The sequence below is a fragment of the Barbus barbus genome, assembly GCF_936440315.1.
Source record: "Barbus barbus genome assembly, chromosome: 7".
Lineage (NCBI taxonomy): Eukaryota > Metazoa > Chordata > Actinopteri > Cypriniformes > Cyprinidae > Barbus > Barbus barbus.
The window spans coordinates 26600124-26618784 of record NC_136735.1 but is presented as its reverse complement, the minus strand read 5'-3'; the positions used below and the strand labels follow the sequence as shown (position 1 = coordinate 26618784).

The 18661-nt window shown below is 35.0% G+C and overlaps 1 protein-coding gene across 1 annotated transcript; it reads left to right on the top strand.

The window, feature by feature from the left end:
* The first annotated feature begins 397 nt into the window (after window positions 1-397).
* On the top strand, window positions 398-16634 carry LOC306872367 (uncharacterized protein). Its single transcript, XM_079420884.1, has 7 exons — window positions 398-473; window positions 670-888; window positions 10342-10392; window positions 10505-10584; window positions 11790-12455; window positions 12532-12712; window positions 15361-16634. Exons 2-7 carry the CDS (start codon window positions 799-801, stop codon window positions 15544-15546), a joined length of 1254 nt encoding a protein of 417 aa, XP_079277010.1. The 5' UTR covers window positions 398-473; window positions 670-798; the 3' UTR covers window positions 15547-16634.
* Window positions 16635-18661: the final 2027 nt, after the last annotated feature.

Genomic DNA, 18661 nt, shown 5'->3' with positions numbered 1-18661 from the left:
CTAGCTGAGTATTTGAATGTTGCTCATTGGCTGCTGATGCGAGTAGATCCAATTGGCTGTACCATTTGAATAATGATGTGATTACTGATTATATTAGAGTATATCATCTAGAGTTTCATGGCAGAACTTTATATCTACATACACACACACACACACACACACACACACATGCTGAGAAAGAAGAGCTCTCCCCAGCTGTTTTTATAAATGAAGCATTTAACAGTTCAAATGTTACAAGCTAGTTTGTTTAGTCCAGTGTGTGTGTGTGTGTGTGTGAGAATGTGTGTTCCAGTAGCCGAGGTTGTGTGCAGCCCCTGGGGTTGTAAGCTGATTAGCTGGGTGCTCCATCCCACGCTGGAGGGAGGAGATTTGGAGCTAAAATAACCCCTAAGTCCTCTCAGCAACATGTTTACAGGTCAGGTTAACAGACGCACACACACATTCACAAACTGAGGCATCACTGCAGCTCTCAGGTAGAGTAGAATTTAAATGAGCTCTTTCTGTCTGTCTCTCTCTTTCTCTGTCACAAATTATACAGGTAGAACGAGAGAGGTTGGCTTCAGCTTTTTTTGGGATGTGACGACCAGCTCTCTGGATGTTTCTCCGTTGCAGCTGAAGTCTAAGATCTTAACCAGGATACTTAACCTGATTTCATGCATGTGTTTGTAGGAGCGTGCGTACGAGCTCTGGAACAGGTCTTATTCTTTGTTTCCATGCCGACCCTCAGGATGGTGTGAGTGTGTTGTCTTTGGTGGGCTGAAGGCAGCAAGGTATCCTGCAGTCCTGAGCACTGCTAGCATGCCTGTGCATCAGATATCCGTTGTGCCCATCACCAAGGAGACTGCCAATATTTCCAGCCGGAATAGAGACAAGAGTAAAGAGAATGAGGCAAGTACAAACATTTAACACAGAGAATCTGTGATGTATGTGGAGTTCTCATAACAAATAGTTTGTCTCATAGCAATTACAGTTATGTTTATGATAAAGATGTAGCCATCCATGGTTTTCCATGTAGTCTGAAAATATTACTTAGTATTTTGATAGCTTCTGTGGAACAGCAGCACATTATGGTTACTGTTGTACAAGTTTTAAATTGTGCGTATTGTCCAATAATAAAATTTCTGATATTTAGTTTGCATAAATTTGTGAGATTTACTGTAAGTGCCAAAGCAAGCAAATCCTTTTCAGAAGTGAGGGTAAAAAAATGACTCCGGGTTATGTAAACAGAAATATATAGCTTAGAGCAAGAGCTGGACAGTGTTGTATTGGAAAAGTAATTGATGCTATAAAAAGACAGCGTTACATATTTTCCAGCCTCTTCAGGGTCATTGACATTTCTTTCAAGTATATTGTAAATCAGACATGCTTTTCCATCATGTGGCTGCGGCATGTTTGCAGTTCAGTTTGTTTCAGCTGTGTGAGTATTTGTAATATCCAGGAGATTTTTTTGATGTATGATGCATTATGGTCAAGATATTCTTAGGCTCAGATGGCACATCCTGTCTGTTTGCTGACCGCTGGATGCATATACACAAATATGACAAGTGCTGGCTAAATCTCAGCTCCAGTCATTTTGAGGAAGTAATCTCTCGATTTGCCAAATATTTTCATGTTTATGGCATTAAATCTGAAATATATTCAGTATTGGTTTAGCCACTTTGTATGATTATCCATGAGCATAATTGTATAGTTGGTTTTTGAGTTATATCTGTGAAATAATTATCCAGATCCATAATTTATAGCCACTGTATATTGAGTAAACAGCATGGTCAAGGATGGATAGTACTGTGAAACCATTTAGGGTTTATCATGCCAAAGAAAGATTTTTGAGTTTAAAATCATGTGTTTATCATTTGACTGACATGAAGGACATATTAAAAGATAAATACAATACATAAAATTAGATCTGAATGTTCTGAATGAAATACCATGCCTGAAATTTGGGCAAAATTCATAATTTAAAAATTGGCTCCCTTATGCATGAGTGTACATTTGAATTGAATTGACCACACTGCACAAGAGGTTAAATTGGAATTAAAGAACTAGAATGCACTGAATTATAATTCAAAAATTCAACACGGCAATCATTCAAATGTAAATATATACTGTATATAGAAACAGTAAAATTAAGACTTTTAAAATATTTTTAAAGTTTCGGAGAAGGCTTTGTGAAGCCATCATTCAAAGTTAATTTCAAAGTCTTCACTAAAAAATGCACTTGAATTTTAATTCTGCTTTGTTTAAAATCCAAATTCAGGAATTGAACTCCAGAAAGCATTCTCAATTCAATTATGAATGCAATAAAGAAAAATTGGATCACTAAATTTCTTTATGGCTGAAATTACATACAAAACAAAATATGAATGAATGGTGTTTGAAAGTGTATACTGAGAAACTGAAACTCATTGCAGAAAATTGTAGAGAAGATCTAGAATTTTATGAAAGAAAAGAAGTCTAAGTTGCTAAGTTTTATGGTTTTTATGTCACTGCAATGAAGTTGGCGCTCTGGGTGGTTACTAGTCTCTATGATATTCTGGGCCCTAAATATTACTCAGGTTCCTACTTCAATAATGAGATTGTTTTGAACCCATATAACAACTGACAAGCAGAAATTTTGAAAAAGTAACAGCACACTTTCTTGAGCAAGCTGCAGTTTTCATCCATTATTCATGTTAGTAGCACAAATAGTTACATGAAGAAATGAATGCTTAATGTTAGGGGGTTGTTCACATCCTTAACCCTAAACACCAGAGAAAGTCACTCTGAAGCCTGCTTGTGATAATGATGCCTTGCAGGCACTGTAACAGAAGAACTGAGTGCTGGGCAAGCACTTCCTTTGTCATTTTCTTTATTATATTCTTTAGGATATTCTCAGACTCACTTTTAAGTGTGTTTGTTTGTGTGTGTTGTCTGAAAGAGTGTGATGTGGATTTCACGTGTTCCATGTCCATGAGTTAACAGCTGTCTGTCTAGCGGGAGTCTAATCCACTGTGCTGTCTGCTGGAACTGTCACTTTCGATCACTCACTAACACACATACTCACACACATATGCACATTCACTTGGCACCATGATGGGTACTAAATGGGATTCCCTGGAGAATTGTCCTGACCATTGATCTTTAATTATAGATGCCACATACTTCGAGCCACCAACACAATTTGAAGTGTAGGCCTATTAGTTATTATAAATTACATTATTGTTCAAAATTTGGGGGTTGTTAAGATTTGTTTGTGCTTTTGAAAGATGTTTTTGATGCTTATCAAGGCTTTATTTATTTTAAATCCAGAAGTTTTTTTTTTTCAATAAAAACACATTAAATTGATCAAAAGTGTCAGTAAAGACATTTATGCAATATATACAAAAAATTATATTTCAAATAAATGTTGTTCTTTTGAACATTCTATTCATCAAAGATTCCTGATAGTTGCAGAAAAAACAGCTTTTCCATCAAAGGAATACATTTCATTTGAAATATATTAAATTAGTATATGAAAATGTGTATGACTTTTACAATATTCACAGTATTACTGTTTTTATTCAAATTTTCAACAAAAAATGCAGCCTTGGTTAGTATAGAAGACTTCTCTATCTATCTATCTATCTATCTATCTATCTATCTATCTATCTATCTATCTATCTATCTATCTATCTATCTATCTATCTATCTATCTATCTATCTATCTATCTATCTATCTATCTATCTATCTATCTATCTATCTATCTATCTATCTATCTATCTATCTATCTATCTATCTATCTATCAATTTTCAATTCAATATTGCTTTATTGGCATGACTGTAAAAAATACAATATTGCCAAAGCTTGAAATATATAAATAATAGAATAAAACCATTATAACAATATAAACTTAAATACAGAGTGTAACAAATAAGAACTTGTGTGAACGTCATACCACAGTGTTTAACATATAAACACACACAGGCTGAGGGTAACTGTGGTAGACAGTAGGGAAACACACTGAGGTCAGACATAATACACACATTACACACATTACACACGTTCACCTGCTGTCTCTCAGGCTGTGGCACATCCACACGTATCTCTCAGCCAGTGCTGCTCTCTGTCTCTCTCCTAGTATAATCTTTATTTGTTCCTCTTCAGTCATGGCTGTAAAGTTCTTTATGATGTTTGTGAATTTGTTGATGTATATGTCTCTGATTGATTTAAATTGGTAACAGTGAAGTAGGAAGTGTGTCTCTGTCTCGATCTCTCCTGTCTCACAGTGAGCACACACTCTTTGCTCTCTGGGTAACCAGCTCTTTCTGTGTCTGCCGGTCTCGATGGCTAGTCTGCGCTCACTGAGCCTGTACTTGGTCAGGATCTGTCTCTGCTTTGTGTCTTTGACACTCTGGAGATATTCTTCTAATTCTATCTATCTATCTATCTATCTATCTATCTATCTATCTATCTATCTATCTATCTATCTATCTATCTATCTATCTATCTATCTATCTATCTATCTATCTATCTATCTATCTATCTATCTATCTATCTATCTGTCAATCTGTCACTCTGCTCATTTTGTGTGTGTGTGTGTGTGTGTGTGTGTGTGTTAGCTAACTGATGCTATCACAGATGATTGCAGTGACCGTTGTATGTTCATAACAAAATTGGAGATTATGTGTTTAGTGGTTGTTAACCTGTACTGAATTTACATGCATGTGGAATGGTTATTTAGGTTCAGTGTTGTTGCTCTCTTTATATTGTGATTGATGGATGCATGGATATTAATAGATTCTGCATTAAATTCGTCATATCAGGGACTTCATTTTGCAGGTGATACATGAAACTAATTTAAATTAATGAAGATCCCAAACGCCGGTTCGGGAGGAGCCTAATCATCCAGTCCTGTCAATCACCGCTACGACCGTATAAGCAGCAGTCATTGGTCCATTCCAGCGACAATTCTTCCGGCATCCCTCCACCACCCCTTCTCCTCCTCTAAATTCCTCTCTTTTTTTTCCTCCACACCTTACCATCATGGGGGGGGTTCTTACTCAGAGCTCGAGCCGAGCCTTGGGTTCGAGCCTCCTTCGCGGACAGCAAGCCAAGTTTTGTTTACCATTATCTGGCAGGGCTGACTGGGCAGGCGAACTCGTGAAAACAAATTATTGGGCCAATGGTTATTTTAGCTATACTGATTTCACTGAGTTTATTATATAATGATGAGTTTTTTCTACAAAAGAATCTGCTCTCAACTTCTATTCAAAGAGGTCTCCTTGTTGACCATTCCAAATGCTGTATCAGCAAGATATAGCATCTATACGTTACTATCTATAGGTAGATGTTTGTGATTCCATGTAAGTAGTAGTTTGTGACCAGGTGTATCCCATCAGCATATTATTCCATAATGCACCTGTGTCTATAGTTAGCTTTTGAATGGCAGCCAGAGCTTTAATCTTCGGTGATTGGCTGAGTGCAGGCACACTGTCTCTTAAACAAACACAAATCACAAGGGATGGTCACCATTGTATGTGCACCTGCATACATAAGTGTGTATGAATTAAAAACTGACAGGTTTATCTATCATATAACAGCTGCTCTGTAGCAGAATGGTGAGTCCAGACTCTTGTAACTGTACCAGGCAGAACTCCAGATGGCAGGGCTAGAAAACGCTACCTCAGACATCAGAAAAAGATAAGAGTCGGATCCTACTCAGAAACTGTGCGAAGCCAATCCCTGTGCATCTAAATGAATGCATGACCAGAGATAGACAACCACTCACAGATTATACCTCAGAGAAGCAGCTAAAGCTAATCCAGCCCAGCCTAGAACATAAACATGCATGTGAGAGCTCTTGCATGCATCGGCCTTCGGAGCAAGCAGAGGTGCTTGGCAGATTAGTAGCTCATAGAACATGCAGGGGGAATGTATGGGTAAGTGAATGTCAGTTTGGATGTTTCTACTTGTATTATTCTACATTTTTGTTTTGTGATTGTGCATGTAATGGAGATGGGTTTTTAGAGATGAAGGACCTTGTAATACTTGCACACTAGTGAACTAACTATAAAAGTATTAAAGCATGGCTTTCAATTATCTTGTCAGTTAAACTGCTTATGACAGAAACTGTAAATCCATTTACATCATTCATAATTTTGGGGGTCACATTTATTTATTTAATAAATTAACACTTTTATTCAGCAATGACGCATTAAATTGATGAATAGAAAGTTCAAAAGACATAATTTATTTGAAACAGAAATCTTTTGTAGAAAGTCTTGGAATTATAAGGTTCTATCTGGCATTTTTGTCAAAATGGAGTTATTCCCATATTCTGATTCTATGACAACTTATTTACATAATGTGATGTTTCTTTTGTAAGCTGTGTACATTTTGGGCCTTTTTTTAGAAAACAAAAGGGGTTCTATCTACAGAAGTCTATGGAACACAAAAACTTTGAAGCTTATATCTCAAAACTGCTCAGAATGCAGATAGAACCTTATAATTCCAAGGTGGCAAAGTGTATTTGCTGTCAATTTTGATCAAAGAAACCTGAAAAAATCACTGTTTCCACAAAAATATTAAGCAGCATAACTGATTTCAACACTGAAACAGTAATAAATGTTTCTTGTGTACCAAATCAGCATATTAAAATGATGAAAATTCAGCTTTGTGTCACAGGAATTGCAAAATTATTTTTGTTTTTGCAGTATTTCTGTTCAAATAAATGAAGCATTGATGAGCATTGCGTTTTACTTTTTGTGTAAATTTTATGTACCATTCAAAAGTTTTTTTTCTTTCTTAAAGAAATCTTTTATGCTTACTAAGGCTACATTTATTTTTTCTTACTGTTTTACTGACTCCAAACCTATGGACAGTGAATGTTATATCTAATAGTTCTCACAAAAAAAAAAAAGAAAACAGAATTTGTGCCTCTACTTCTTAAAAAAATGAAAACTTTTTGCAAGTACCCTGCTTGTCTGTTGATCAAAATGTCTTTTTGTATATTTTAAGCTGTTTTGTTTGTATTGATTTAACGCATACCTTTCCATTTAGATTTGAGAATTTTGAGAGACAAACAGTGGTAATGATCTTTGAACCTTGATCTTAGAACACTGACTTGATCTTTGACCCTAACTAGCATTAAGGGTCAAGGCTAGTATTATGTATATGCGTATTAGGACTTTCTATGTGCCAGTTACAGGGATTTTAGAATGTTATAATAGATTCCTTCTGGTCAGCATTTACTGTGACCTGGATTCTGTAAATTATTCAAATTGCAGATAGGAAAGGTTTAGGAGAAAGGAGTCCTTTGATGGTATGTGTGGTTAGATTTGTTCTCCGATGTAGAAGCAATAGTAGAGTACAGTAAGGGGATATTAACTAAAGTCAATCCGGATATGACCACAGTTAATGCTCTCTTTTTCAAAACTTCATGGAGATTTATACTAAGATACATTTGTTAAATAGAGCTCTGTAATAAGCAACCATACATATATATATGTGTGTGTATATATATATATATATTATTCTGAATACAACAGAAAATCAATTCAAAAAGTCAAAAGAATTGTGATGCTATTTTATAGAGCAGACTGCATCGATCATGAGAAAATATCAATAAGAAGGTCGTTTTACATGTGTTTTCAGAGTAGAGAAATTCTAGACTAGATGAATGAGCACTATTTTTCCAGTGAGGAAGTCATGTTATCATTCAGTACAGAAGTTGTGAAGACCAGAAGGCTTTTATGTAGAAAATGAATCCATTAAGTCCATTACACAGTAGCAAGTGTTTTTAATCTAATTCTAAAGCCTGTGGAAAGCATCCAGAAGAGTAATTGTATTTGCTCAGAGGATGCTCCTTCATAGCCCAGGGGTGGAGTTTTTAGTTGTTTCATTCAAGTATCAGTGTTATTTCAGATGGTTCTCTCCAGTAAAGTCTTAGGAAAAATAAAAACTGACACAAATAAGAGACAACGCTTGATGGAGTAAAAATATAGAGCTATACAATGAATGTGCACTTTTGTGTTGGTGTCTAAATCTATGACTTTCACTTCACATGGAGACTTTCTTAAGTTTCTTGGCAAATCTCAGCAAAGTTTGAGATTTCTGAGGAGACAGGTATGAGATTACAGGCATCTTTTTCTCAGGAAACTGAAGCAAACTCTCCATTTGCTCTTAATCTCATGTTTGATTTTCTTCACTATGGTCTATAAGTGAAGGTGTAAGATGAAAGTCATGTTTGGTTGAGTGGTGCAATCTGGGTGAACTCCATTGGCCCCTGAGAACGCGGTGGCTGTATTTTACGTGAGGACATCATATAGTACTGATATTATAAAACATGTTTATAATAATATAATTTTCTCTCAGAGGATGCAGTTGCACCTGCATTCTGGCTAAAAGATACACTGCAGGTGTATAAAATATTTATGAGCTGATCAGATGTTGGTGTCTGGCGGCTTTCACATCAATAATTCAGATTGAGATAGTGTCGCTTCAGGAGAGAGAGAACAGAGCTCAATACTGTCCTTACTAACTGCAGCTACACAACATATACATTTTTTAGTTAAAAAAATTGGAAGTATTTATCAGCTAGGTCTATTGTTAAAAATATAATAAGAAGAAATAAAATAACATTCTATGTGTGTGCTTGCAATAGCCTATGCACTTTGGGGTTCTCAAACTGATAATGATCCGCAGAAGATCATTTGTGTGTGTGCTCTTGTATGTTAGCTTGAAGGAATGATAGTTAAGTTAATAAAAGGGCCAGGTGTGGACCAGAGGCAAAGGTGGACCCACCAAAAGCCCAGAAGTAATCGGCTCTGCCTGAGGCACATGGTGGCAATACATGCTAATACAGATCGGTTTTCACGAACGCCTGGCAAAACAAAGCATTCAGCATTTTTAAAAACAACAGTCAAAGGTCCCTTTTGTGCCATTTGTATTTTAAAATTGATTTTGAACTCATTGTAGCTAAACCAGAACTGTGTAGAAGAAAGCTTTTTATACACTACTGTTCAAAAGTCTGATTTTTTTTAACAATTGAGAGTTTTATTGTGTAAATATGTATTACATTTTTCAAAAGTGACAGTAAACATATTTACAGTGTTACTGTTAATGTTATTTCTATTTCAAAGACAGTTATCAAAGAACCCTAAAAAAGTATCACAGTTTCCACAAAAATATGAAGCAGCATGAATGTTTTCAACACTGATAATAATGAGAAGTGATCTTGAATGGGATCATGTTACACTGAAAACTGGAGTAATGGCTCCTAAAAAGTCAGCTTTGTCATCATCACAGGAATAAATTAGACTTTAAAATATATTCAAATATAAAACAGTTTTTTAAATTGCATTTCACATTATTACATTTCACTGTATTTTTGATCAAATAAATTCAGCCTTGGTAAGCATAAGATACTTCTTTCAAAAACATATAAATATCTATCAGTTGTGTATATTCAAACAGTAAAACCAATATTACATTAGTTTGAATTTGGTTCCTTGTATTAGTTAAATCACTAGTATTTGATGACTCAGAATTGAACAACTTACACTATGTATAAACTTTTAGTAATAACATTTAGTAATGGACATGCTATGCTCTATTCACAGTGCTAAATAAACATGAATTTTATTTTCTTAATATGATGTATTTCTGAGTGATGTATTTCTTTTTGAAATGAGAGTTAGCTAAAAAAGTTCATTAGTTATTGGTTAATAATACCTAATAACTTGTTTAGCCAGTTCAGAAAAGAAGAGAAAATCGTTACTTTTTGATTAAAGATTACAAAGTCAAAGATTATTAACAAAAAGACCAGTAAAGTATGACACTTGAATGAATGAAGACCATAATTATTCCCTCTTCTTTTATATTGTCATCTAACCCATGGTCTTTAATCATCTTAAAAATAGTCTTCGTGTTTATTGGTTACCACAAACACACACGCATACTGTATGTGTACGCACGCAAAAGGGTCTTAGGATGCTGCTGTTATTTTTAGTAATAGGATTGGTTTGTCTTAAAGCTGCAGTCACATTAAAGATCTGCTCAAACATGTGACAGAAACATATTCTTTAAAAGTCAACTATTCTCTGTTGGTTTGTGTGTTATGTGTGAGAGTGCTTGTAATTTCTGCTCTACTGAATAGCAAAAGTCCCAAACAGGTTTCCCATAAACCCCCCTGTTAGCCGTTGGTCAGACAAACCAACAGACAAGCCATTGGTAATGCAGAGCAAAGTTGGGTCATATAGTTGATTGTATACTTTAAGCTGGGATAAAAGAAAGTATTTTGTAGTAAAACTAAGGTATGGCCTCAATGTGTGTGTGTATGAAAGAGAGAGAGCATATGATTAATCCTCTTTGTTTCCTTTAGGGTGAGAAGACACGTGGGCGATCAGGAAGTCGATCCAGCAATATATCTAAGGTAACATACTGTACACACCCAGCCCATCATTATTCAAAGCAATCCTAATGACAACAAAGTGCGTGCTTTGCACATGCATATTATTTTGTACTTTGGTCACCTGCTGTTTCAGGCGAGCAGTTCCACCCCAGGAGCCGTGCTGAACAGTGTCTCTCAAACATCAGTTACACCGTCCTCACAGGACATATGCAGGTGAGTCTGGTCGAATACTGGTGCTGTGGGATACCATGTTTGTGATTGGTGCTTTGCTCACCTATATGTTTGCACATTATATGATTTTATGGAATGAGTTGTGGAATGTCAGTGTCTTTTCCATTTTTAATCAGAAAATAAACCGACAGAAGAATTTGAACAATGAAAAGAAATATTTAGCAGAAAGCAGAGAGATTATGATAAATTCAATTTAATGTGTTTAAATATAAATAAATTAGATTAAAGATGGCAAAATAGAATAATGCTTCTTATAAAACATTTTGCATGAAATTATTAAATTAAATACAAAATAAAGTACTATAATATATAAAAACATTTTGTATTGAATTATAAAATTTCAATAAATTTAAATTACAAATTCAAAATAAATAATATAATTTATAAAACATTTGAATTAAATTAAGAGTGCGAAACTGAATATAATTTATTATAAAACTCTATTATAATTAATCAGTATAAATTAAATTAGAATAGAATAATATAATTTATAAAAGATTTGGTATTGAATTATAAAATTAAATTATGAATGCAAAATAAAATAACAGTATTTATAAAACATTTTGTATTAAATTACATTTTAAGAGTGCAAAATAGAATATAATGTTTTGAAATATTTTGTATTAAATTATTAAATGAAATTAGAATAGAATAATTATTTATAAACATTTTCTACTAAATTAGGAAAGCAAAATAGAATACTATAATTTAGAAAACATTTTGTATTAAATTAGGAACTAAATAAAAAAATACAAATATTAAAATAATGTCTGTTAAATTATTACATTTAAATGAAATTAATGCAAACTATAAGAAGAATATAATTTATTAATCAGTTTGTATTAAAGTAATTTTATAATGCAAAATAAAACATTTGTTTTGTTTATTAAACATTCTAAGACTTTTATGTATGAATTTGAATCCATACCTCTAAAGGTATGTTAAATTATTTGAAATGACATGTTTGGGTTTTATGGTTTCATGGTTTTATGTATTAAAAGAAATGAATGAACAGTGAATTGTAAGGAAAAATTAGTCATATGAGGGGATAAAATCCACCTTTCAATAGAAATTCACTTTTTATTTGTCCATTACAGTAAGTTTTTACTCATCAGTCATTTCACGCTCTGTTGTGTCTTCTTCATCCCTTTTGTTTTTATACATCTGTGTGTGTATGTGTTGTGCAGCTCTAGTGGTCAAGCTAAACTTGAAGTAGATGGCTCAGATCATACACCCGTCATGCCCATTATCCCCGCCTCCAACTCCGCCACCACTGCAAAGCGGCAGGTCAAACGGCGTGTCCGCCGGCGACGGGAGAGCAATGGGACTTTTGGGTGTGCAGCAGAGTGTGTGGACCATCCAAAACATTCACGGTTGCATAAGGAAACTCACACACACACTGACTCCTCCTCAGAGGACGAGCAGCGCTGGAGAGAAGCTCGCTCCTGGAGCCGCCAGAAAGCACAACGGAGACACAGTGGTAGCCGACACACGCAAGCGCATCCCCGTGAGGAACGGGACGCCATTAAGCTCATGTCTGTCAACTCAGACGAGGGACAGAAAGAGAACCAGCCACCACTGTGCAAGGGCCCCAACACTAGGGCCCATAAAAAGTTGTCAAAACGGGAGGAGCGTGGGGGCCAAAGCCAGACAACCAATCACAGAAAAGGGAATGAGCGTGGTAGTAATAGGAGTGGAAGTGCGGAGGAAGAGACTATTATAAAGACGTATGAAGAAAGAAGTTCAGGAGACCCAGATATGTCTGTCCCGTCCCCTTGTAAATGCACTACTCCCACCAATCAAAATGGTGCTACGCAACAAGCATGCACTGATGATGAACTAGAGGTGTGCAGGTGAGAGAGCGTGATAGAGATGAATGAGCACGAGAGGTTGAACGAGCGAGAAGCTGATGTGTTTTTGTTTGTGCAGGATCTGTCACTGTGAAGGTGACGAGGAGTGTCCGCTCATCACCCCTTGCCACTGTACAGGAAGTTTGCGTTTTGTGCACCAGGGCTGCCTGCACCAGTGGATCAAGAGCTCCGACACACGCTGCTGTGAGCTGTGCAAATATGACTTCATTATGGAGACACACCTCAAGCCTTTGCTCAAGGTAACACACATCTCTGAACAGCTCAGATCCTGTCTTATTAAACATCAGTGGCAGCTGGTGTTTTTCTAGACTGGGGAAGCACAGATGGCAAAATGTGTGCTCAGATAATATATAATAATATATTATAATACTCTTTTTCTCCTGTGCTTTTATATATATATATATATATATATATGTGTGTGTGTGTGTGTGTTATTTAAAAAAATATTCCTGAGTTCCTTCTCAGACTCCTACTAAACAGTGAAATTAATTGCTCTGAACTGTATTTTTTTAACACATTTACAAATATAACAACATTGAAAAAAAACAAAACAAGAAAAGCTGATTTTAATTAGCTGTTTGACTATATTTTAAGTTTCGGCTAAAAATATACAAAATTAAACAAAAATACAATATTACATTAAGGGGATAGTTCACCCAAGAATGACAATTCTGTCATTAATTACTCACCCTCATGTCGTTCCAAACCCGTAAGACCTTTTTTCATCTTTTAACACAACATTAAGATATTTTAAAGAATTTTTAATGAGAGCTCTCTGACCCTCCATAGACAGCAAGGGTACTACCACGGTCAAGGTACAGAAACATAGTAAGGACATTGTTAAAATAGTCCATGCAACATCAGTGGTTTAACCTTAATGTTATTAAGCTACGAGGATACTTTTGTGCGCAACAAAAACAAAAAGAACAAATTTATTCAACAATTATTTTCCGTCACCTTCTTTTGCCATTATGGACCGCGACGCATGCGCATGCATTCCTCTGCTGGTAAACAAGGTACAGTGCATGCGTGTTCTACGTCAGCTGCACCACATGTGTATTTCTGTAGCGTAGTTGTCACATGGACTATTTTAACGATGTCCAACATTTCTGGACCTGGGAATTTTTCAGTTACATTGCTGCCTATGGAGGATCGGAAAGCTCTTGGATTTCATCAAAAATACCTTAATTTGTGTTCCGAAGATGAACAAAGGTGTTACGGGGTTTGGAATGGCATGAGGGTGTCTAAAGTTGAGCTAAATTAGTGCAAAGAATCAAAGTTGACAAGCTAAATTAATATGAACTGTTGATAGTAATAACTTTGATAGTAGTAAGAAATGTTTCTTTTGCACCGAAGTAGCATATTAGAATGATTTTTGAAGGATCATGTGATAGAGCTGGATAGTTTGGGGTCAGAAAAATACATTAAATACATTAACAATGACAAAAGAGTACTATTTCAAATAAAAGCTGCTCTTTTAAACTTCCTATTTACCAGAGAATCCTATCAGTTTCCAAAAATATTTAAAATAAAAAAAAATTATATATATATATATATATATATATACGTGTGTGTGTGTGTGTGTGTGTGTGTGTATGTATACACACACATACACATTTATTTATTTACTTTTATTATATTTTGGCTTTTATATATATATACATATATACATATATGTGTGTGTGTGTGTGTGTATTAAAGGGATAGTTCACCTTAAAAATTGTTTACTCACACTCACCCTCATGTCATTCCAAACCCGTATGATTTTCTTTCTTACATGGAACATAAAAGAAGATATTTTGAAGAGTGCTGGTATTCAAACAGTTGATGGTCCCCATTGACTTCCATAGTATTTATTTCCCTTCTATGGAAGTCAATGGGGATCAACAACTGTTTGGTTCTTGAGAATATCTTCCTTTGTGTTCAACATAAGAAAGAAACTTATACAGGTTTGGAACGACATGAGGGTGAGTAAATGATGAAAAAAAAATAATTTTTAAGGTGAACTATTCCTTTAAGCAGCAACTATTTTCAACATTGATAAAACAATGAAACATTTCAGAATATTAGAATTATTTCTGAAGGATCGTGTAGGTGACACTAAAAACTGGAGTAATGGCTGATGAAAATTCAGCTTTGCCATCACAGGAATATATTAAAATAAAAATGAAATATATTAAAATAAAGTTATTTTAAAGTATAATATTTCATAATATTACTGTTTAACTGTATTTGTTGATCAGCCTTGGCAAGCATGATGATTTAAAAAAATCTTATGGACCCCAAACCTTTAGTGTGTATTTAGTAGTGTTTACCACGTAAAATTAAATGAACAATAATGTGAGACTGTCCAACATTAATAAATATTTAGCATCTAATTTGAGGCATTTTAATACTGGAAATACATTCATGTGAAATAAACTTCTTGTTAAAGGACAGACATAAAATGCAAAACTTTTAGTTTAATACAATTGGTAACAGTTCTCCGGCTTAAAAAACAGTTGAAGAGACATTTCAGAAATTTTAAATATAAATAAAATACCATTGTATTCTGAACAAAAATAATTGAAAACCACATATAATTTCAAACAAACACTTTGATCTCTGCTTCTCAAGCTTGATCATCACACCCTACTGTGCTGTGTTTTCATAGCGACACAGTGTATGGAGTGTATCTCTTTCAGTGACTTTCATAATTATTAAGCATATTTATAAAGCACGAAGCAATAATTAAAAAAAAAGAAAAATAGATCATTTCTGCCTTCAGCAAAAATGATTGAGTTACACACCAGTGTTTAAATTAATAGGGGGTTGTTCAAAAATGAGGTCTTCACTATGAGCAATAATAGTAGCGATGGACCCTTGTTCCCTCTGGGGTTTTTTTTAGTGGGAAAAGCTACAGATGTCTACAAGCGAGCGGCGGAAGATCTTCTGTTCTGTGACCTTTCACCTGGCTGCTGTGGTGTGTGTCATCTGGTCTCTCTACGTTCTGATTGACCGCACAGCTGAAGAGATGCGCCATGGCAAGAACAATGGTAAACACATTAACATAGTAGCCTATATTTATGCATAGGTTTTAATGTTTGCAAGAGGATCCACTGTTATGTCATTTAGTTTTGCACAGCTGGAATCTTGTAGGCTATTGGACAATCAGCGAGTTATTGTATGGTGGCCCTAAAAAGTAATGCATTTAAAATACATTTATTTCATTCTAAGTATAGTTCAAATCTAGTAACATATTTACTGACAGATAAATTGAGACCTACTGATTTTGGAGTACTACTTGTGCACAATGCACATTTCTTATTAATAAGCCTAAAATGTGTTTTAATGTCACTTTTGATGAGGATTGTATAATATCGCCCGGGAGTCGTGGCCTAATGGTTAGAGAGTCGGACTCGTAATCCAAAGGTTGCGGGTTCGAGTCTCGGGCCGGCAGGGATTGTAGGTGTGGGGAGTGAATGTCCAGCGCTCTCTCCACCCTCAATACCTCGACTGAGGTGCCCTTGAGCACCGAACCCCCAACTGCTCCCCGGGCGCTGCAGCATAAATGGCTGCCCACTGCTCCGGGTGTGTGTTCACAGTGTGTGTGTCTTCACTGCTGTGTGTGTGCACATTGGATGGGTAAAATGCAGAGCACGAATTCCGAGTATGGGTCACCATACTTGGCTGAATGTCACTTCACTAAATGCAAAATAGCCTATTTAAAGTGTCCCTAAAGTATACTTGCAATAGTTCCACTTTAGCACAATTAAATACACTAAGTATGTTTTTAATTGGACTTCAGCACCACTTCCGCACAATTAAAGTACATTAAGTAAAAAATTAGTTGTTCCAATTTAGCAGACTTCAAGTATACCAGTTTAGTATAATAAAAGTACAATTGCAGGGCTTTTTATTAAGTATGAAAATGTATTTGTAGTATACTTAGCATGAAATAAATGTTTTTCTTCAAGTATATTTATTTTTCTCTAGGGGGGTAAGGCAGTATCTTGTGAAGAAGCTTTGATTAAGCTCATGTTAAGTCTTTTTTATTATTTTACCTCTAAAGAATCATCAGGGTAAAATACAAATCATAATCAAGTTAAACATATCATGATTTAAAATCATGTACACTCAAATGAAATGGGGGGCGTGGCGGCAGTTTTGTTATTGTTAATTAAAAAAAAGATTATTAAAAATAATTTTTGGTCATTGAAATAAAGCTTAAATAAAATAAAATATAAATATTAGATGAAAAACTATATAAAGTTTTAAGATAATATTATCTTAAGATCTTATATCTATATTAAGATAAGAAAATATATATAAATTTTGCCTTGGCGTCTAACTGAAAATAGTCTAAGCTGAAGTAATAGATAATATGATATAAGCAATAATAAATAAAACTAAAATAACTAAATATAAAAAAACTATTTATTAGCTCATAGTTGCTGCCATATCACATGATATCACATGATCTGTTGTGTCTTGCTATATTGTAAGTTAAACTACACAAGTTGCATTCAAGTTAAGAATGTTAAATTGGTCAGCATCAGCATTATTTTAATGAGACACTAATATAGTTTTGCTTAATATTTTAAATATATCATTTTTATATATGTTTTTATGTTATTTTTGTTAACATCTATTTTATTTACTATAATAATTTTCATACTTCCTTTCCAGTGCACCAAAAACTGAATAGAACTTTATTTGCATATAATCCAAGATTGTCCTTTTTTGGTAAATGCTCATGTAACGAGCTAAATTACCATGGGTACCCTGTTTTTAAAAAATGGATTAATTTACACTATAGCAACTAGTAACAGAATTTATATTTTAGGTTCAATTTGACTGCATTTATTTTGTTCTAGAACAAAACTCATAAAGTCTCATAAAACTGAAAACTGAACAGATATTTTATGTGAAGCAGTAGCGATGTATAAACAAAAATGAATTCATCCAGACCCGTAAGTATCAGTATCCAAGACAACTGGGACAAATAAGAGCCAGAGAATCAACAACCACCAAAAAATTATTTACTGCAGCTTTTAATGCAATGATGTAGTACTGTAATGTTAGAACCCGTATAGCCGTGTAGGAATTCTGCTTCAGAGTAGCTGTAAGATATAATATAATATAGTGCTGTAATTTCATGCCATGCTGTCATTGCACACACAGCGTTGGTGCGTTTGTCCCCTCTCAATGCCGTAGGGGTGCTGGATTGGCCGTTCTGGACCAAGCTCATGGTGGTGGCGGTTGGCTTTACTGGAGGACTCATCTTCATGTACATTCAGTGCAAAGTCTACCTGCAGCTCTGGAGGAGGCTGAAGGCTTTCAACAGGATCATCTTTGTACAGAACTGCCCCGAGACCGTCCGCAACGGAGAGAACAGGCCACCCCCGGTCACTCAGAGCAACGGCACGCACGGGACAGCAGAGGCTCCCGCTCCTCAGACACAAACAAACACAGGAGGAGTGGAAATGGCCCCTGTTTGACGATGGATGCTTGGTGCTCGGAATCTCAGTAGCTGAAATGTTTAGGAAAGGGCTCCCTCCTGGTGTATTTGACCAAAGTGATGTGATTTACATATAACAAAAGCACTTTTTTAATTTTTATTAGAGGGTGGGTAAACTTATATAAGAAGTTTATATAGGGCTGTCAAATTATAACAGTTAGGAATAGTTCACCCAAAATAAAGATTTTGTCATCATTTACTCACGCTCATGTCGTTCCAAACCTGTATAAGTTTCTTTCTTATGCTGAACACAAAAGAAGATATTTTGAAGAATGCTGGTAATCAAACAGTTGTTGGCCACCATTGACTTCCATAGTAGGGAAAAATACTATTGAAGTCCATGGGGGGTATTAACTGTTATCTTCTTTATGGTCATCATAAGAAAGAAACTGCAGGTTTGGAACAATAGGAGAGTGAGTAAATGATGACAAGATCTTCCTTGTGGGGTAAACCATTCTTTTAATTGTGAGCAATTTACTATATACAAAACAAGGTATAAAATCATTATCACATGTAATCATACCCTTGATCCATACTTAAATAGTGTAATAAGGGATTTCCCTATTAGCTGAGCCATTTAAGCTTAAACAACTTTCATGTTTTTTGCGAGTCTGCAGTCATATATCATTAAGTTGATTAAAAAGGCAAGACACTACGGGCAAAAACTTTTTTTTCAAGACCTGGTCAA

Excerpts from the sequence above, each read along its gene's own strand:
- LOC306872367 (XM_079420884.1), top strand. The coding sequence starts at position 799 with ATGCCTGTGCATCAGATATCCGTTGTGCCCATCACCAAGGAGACTGCC. Across the intron at positions 889-10,341 it reads ACAAGAGTAAAGAGAATGAG|GGTGAGAAGACACGTGGGCG; the intron begins GCAAGTACAAAC and ends TGTTTCCTTTAG. Across the intron at positions 10,585-11,789 it reads TCCTCACAGGACATATGCAG|CTCTAGTGGTCAAGCTAAAC; the intron begins GTGAGTCTGGTC and ends TGTGTTGTGCAG.